The sequence below is a fragment of the Saccopteryx leptura genome, chromosome 1 (genome assembly GCF_036850995.1).
Source record: "Saccopteryx leptura isolate mSacLep1 chromosome 1, mSacLep1_pri_phased_curated, whole genome shotgun sequence".
NCBI classification, from domain to species: domain Eukaryota; kingdom Metazoa; phylum Chordata; class Mammalia; order Chiroptera; family Emballonuridae; genus Saccopteryx; species Saccopteryx leptura.
The window spans coordinates 15632263-15635373 of record NC_089503.1 but is presented as its reverse complement, the minus strand read 5'-3'; the positions used below and the strand labels follow the sequence as shown (position 1 = coordinate 15635373).

General features: G+C 35.3%; 1 protein-coding gene across 1 annotated transcript; it reads right to left on the bottom strand.

Annotated features, from left to right (window-relative positions):
• Positions 1-1677: 1677 nt before the first annotated feature.
• LOC136388628 (olfactory receptor 5M10-like) lies at positions 1678-2625 on the bottom strand. The gene has a single exon (XM_066360450.1). It carries the CDS (start codon positions 2623-2625, stop codon positions 1678-1680), a length of 948 nt encoding a protein of 315 aa, XP_066216547.1.
• Between the last annotated feature and the right edge of the window lie 486 nt (positions 2626-3111).

The window sequence follows — 3111 nt, the reverse complement described above, 5'->3', positions numbered from 1 at the left end:
AAAGAAAAAATGAAGAAATTTCTCAAGTAAAAGTTAACAAGTTTTAAATCTACATTATTTGTAATAATTTGGTTTAAAACATATATGTAGATTAGTCAAAGAAATTGAAAAGATAGGCCAGACATAAATTTCTTTATTGTACAATAAAAATAACAACAAATCAGTGGGTAAACAAAGGGTTGCTTAATAGTAGAAAAAAAATAGGTAAAAAAAATGTGAGGTAAAAAGTTACAAACAATATTTCATTATACAATACAATCACAAATAGCAGTAAATAAATAGAATATTCTTTAAAAGACTTCAAAGAGGTCAATCAGTTGGTTTCAGACAATTGCCAAGATTGAATTTATAAATTTGGTTTCTGAAAGCCACAGTGATTTTCCAAATTAGAAAAATAAAAGAAAGCATGAAATCATTTAGACAAAATATAAAGTACTTGTACAATGATTCTACAATACATTCTGCAAATAGCATCAGAAATCTGGATATCAGCCTATTCTGGTTGCTAGGAATGAAAACACAATTGTTTGTTTATCAAAAAGGAAGTTTATTATACATAAAGGGAAGAAATTGAATTCATGAGTCAGTTTTTATTTTCCTTGTTTTGTTCATTGCAATCCACATATAGTTCATGGTTCCAATTTCTTTTGAAAAATTTTATTGAATTTATTGGGTTGACATTTTAATAAAATTATGTAGATTTTAGGTATATAGTCCTATAATACATCATATGTATATTGTATGTTTATCATGCAAAGTTGTCTGTTTCTGTCACCATTTTACCCTTTTACCATCTTCTACCTCCCTCCACCCCCCTTTTTCCTCTAGTAATCACCATAATGCTATCTCTGAAGTGTTTTTTTTGCTTAATCTCTTCACTTTTTTCACCCCTCGCCCCTTCAGCAATTCCACTTCTGAGAATATATCCAAAGAAACCCAAAACACTAATTTGAAAGCCTATATACACCCTTAAGTTTATTGCAGTGTTATTTATAATAGCCAAGATTTCTAAATAGCCCAAGTACCCATCGGTAGATGAGTGGAATTTTCTCTTGCTCTGATTGGCTTACTTCACTTAGCAGAATAATCTCCAGGTCCATCCATGTTGTCACTAAAGGTAAGATTTTCTTCTTTTTTACACCGGAGTAGTATTTCATTGGGTAAATGAATCACAGCTTTTCTATCGATGGGCACTTGGGCTATTTAGAAATCTTGGCTATTATAAATAACACTGCAATAAACTTAAGGGTGTATATAGGCTTTCAAATTAGTGTTTTGGGTTTCTTTGGATATATTCTCAGAAGTGGAATCGCTGAAGGGGGCGAGGGGTGAAAAAAGTGAAGAGATTAAGCAAAAAAAACACTTCAGAGATAGCATTATGGTGATTACTAGAGGAAAAAGGGGGGTGGAGGGAGGTAGAAGATGGTAAAAGGGTAAAATGGTGACAGAAACAGACAACTTTGCATGATAAACATACAATATACATATGATGTATTATAGGACTATATACCTAAAATCTACATAATTTTATTAAAATGTCAACCCAATAAATTCAATAAAATTTTTCAAAAGAAATTGGAACCATGAACTATATTACAGTTGGAACCCCTCTCAGTCATTTCTAGCCTCTAATCACTCTTTTATCACAGACACGAGTAAATTCCAATTAACTGATGGCTAAACTGCATTTTTACGGAAGAGATGGCCTTTAATCATTTGCTCCATGGCATGGATCACATGCTTATTCCTTAGACTGTAGATCAGTGGGTTCAGCATTGGGCTCAGAAAAGTATAAAAGACTGCAATTACTTTGGACTCCTCTACAGACCTCTCAGATGGAGTCCTTAAGTACATGCAGAAGAGGGTTCCATAAAATATAGCGACGGTTGTCAGGTGGGAACCACAGGTAGAGAAGGCTTTGTGCCTACCTTCAGCAGTACGGATCTTCAAGATGGCTACAAGAATGAAAAGGTAGGACAGGAGAATGACAAAGAGAGAGCTTGAGAGAGTAAATCCAGCAACGACAAACATTGCCATCTTTTTGACGTAGGTGTCAGAACAGGCCAACATAACAAGAGGAGGATCAGCACAGTAGAAATGATTGATTTCAAGGGAGCCACAGAAGGACAAGTGGAAAGTCAGCAGTGTCTGGGAGAGTCCATTAAGGAAGCCAAACATATAAGAGAACATAACTAAAGAAATACAAATGTCATTGGACATTCTGGTACTGTACTGTAGAGGGCTGCAAATGGCTACATAGCGGTCCAATGCCATAGAAGCAAGGATATAAAACTCAGTGATCACGAAGCCAATGAAGAGAAAGCACTGTGAGAAGCATCCAGCATAGGAGATAGTCTTCTGGTCCGAGAGGAAATTATACAGCAGGTTTGGGGTAATGTTAGAGGAAAAGCAAACGTCTACAAAGGAGAGGTGGCTAAGGAAGAAATACATGGGCGTTTGGAGGCGGGAATTGGTCCTGATCAGCACAATCATGCACAGATTCCCCACCAGCGTGATTAGGTAGATCAGCAGAAAAATGCCAAACAGTATCTTCTCCAGTACCGGGTCATCCGTGAGTCCCAAGAGAATGAATTCTGTCACTCTAGTGTGGTTTGAGGAAGACATTTTCTCATCTCTTGAAAATGAAAGTCACAAAGAAAACTGAAGAATTTTGTCCGATCCAGATTCTGCATTTATCCCACCCATTTTCTCGTTTACTCTTTGATCAATTCATCTATGAGGAACTTACTCTTCTCTTTTCAATAACATCAGAATTTCTACATAAATAATTTCCCCCTTGTTTCTCTATTGCCTCTTTCTCTCTATATCTCAAACTTCCTCTCTCTCTCTTTCATACACACACACACACACACACACACACACACACACATTTATAACTGTCTTTTTGGAGAAGTGCATGTTTAGTATTATTTTCCAAGTTTTGTGAAAGAAAAAGAACAGGAATTAAAATCAGATATAAAAAGCAGCAAGTCATTGGCATAATTCAAATGGAAAAAATGAAGAAACTTGAATTTCTGGGAATCCTTCAGATCTGATACCCTTTTTCTCAGAAATCTAAATAGAAAATAAATATTCAATATAGTATAGTCA

Excerpts from the sequence above, each read along its gene's own strand:
- LOC136388628 (XM_066360450.1), bottom strand. The coding sequence starts at position 2,625 with ATGTCTTCCTCAAACCACACTAGAGTGACAGAATTCATTCTCTTGGGA.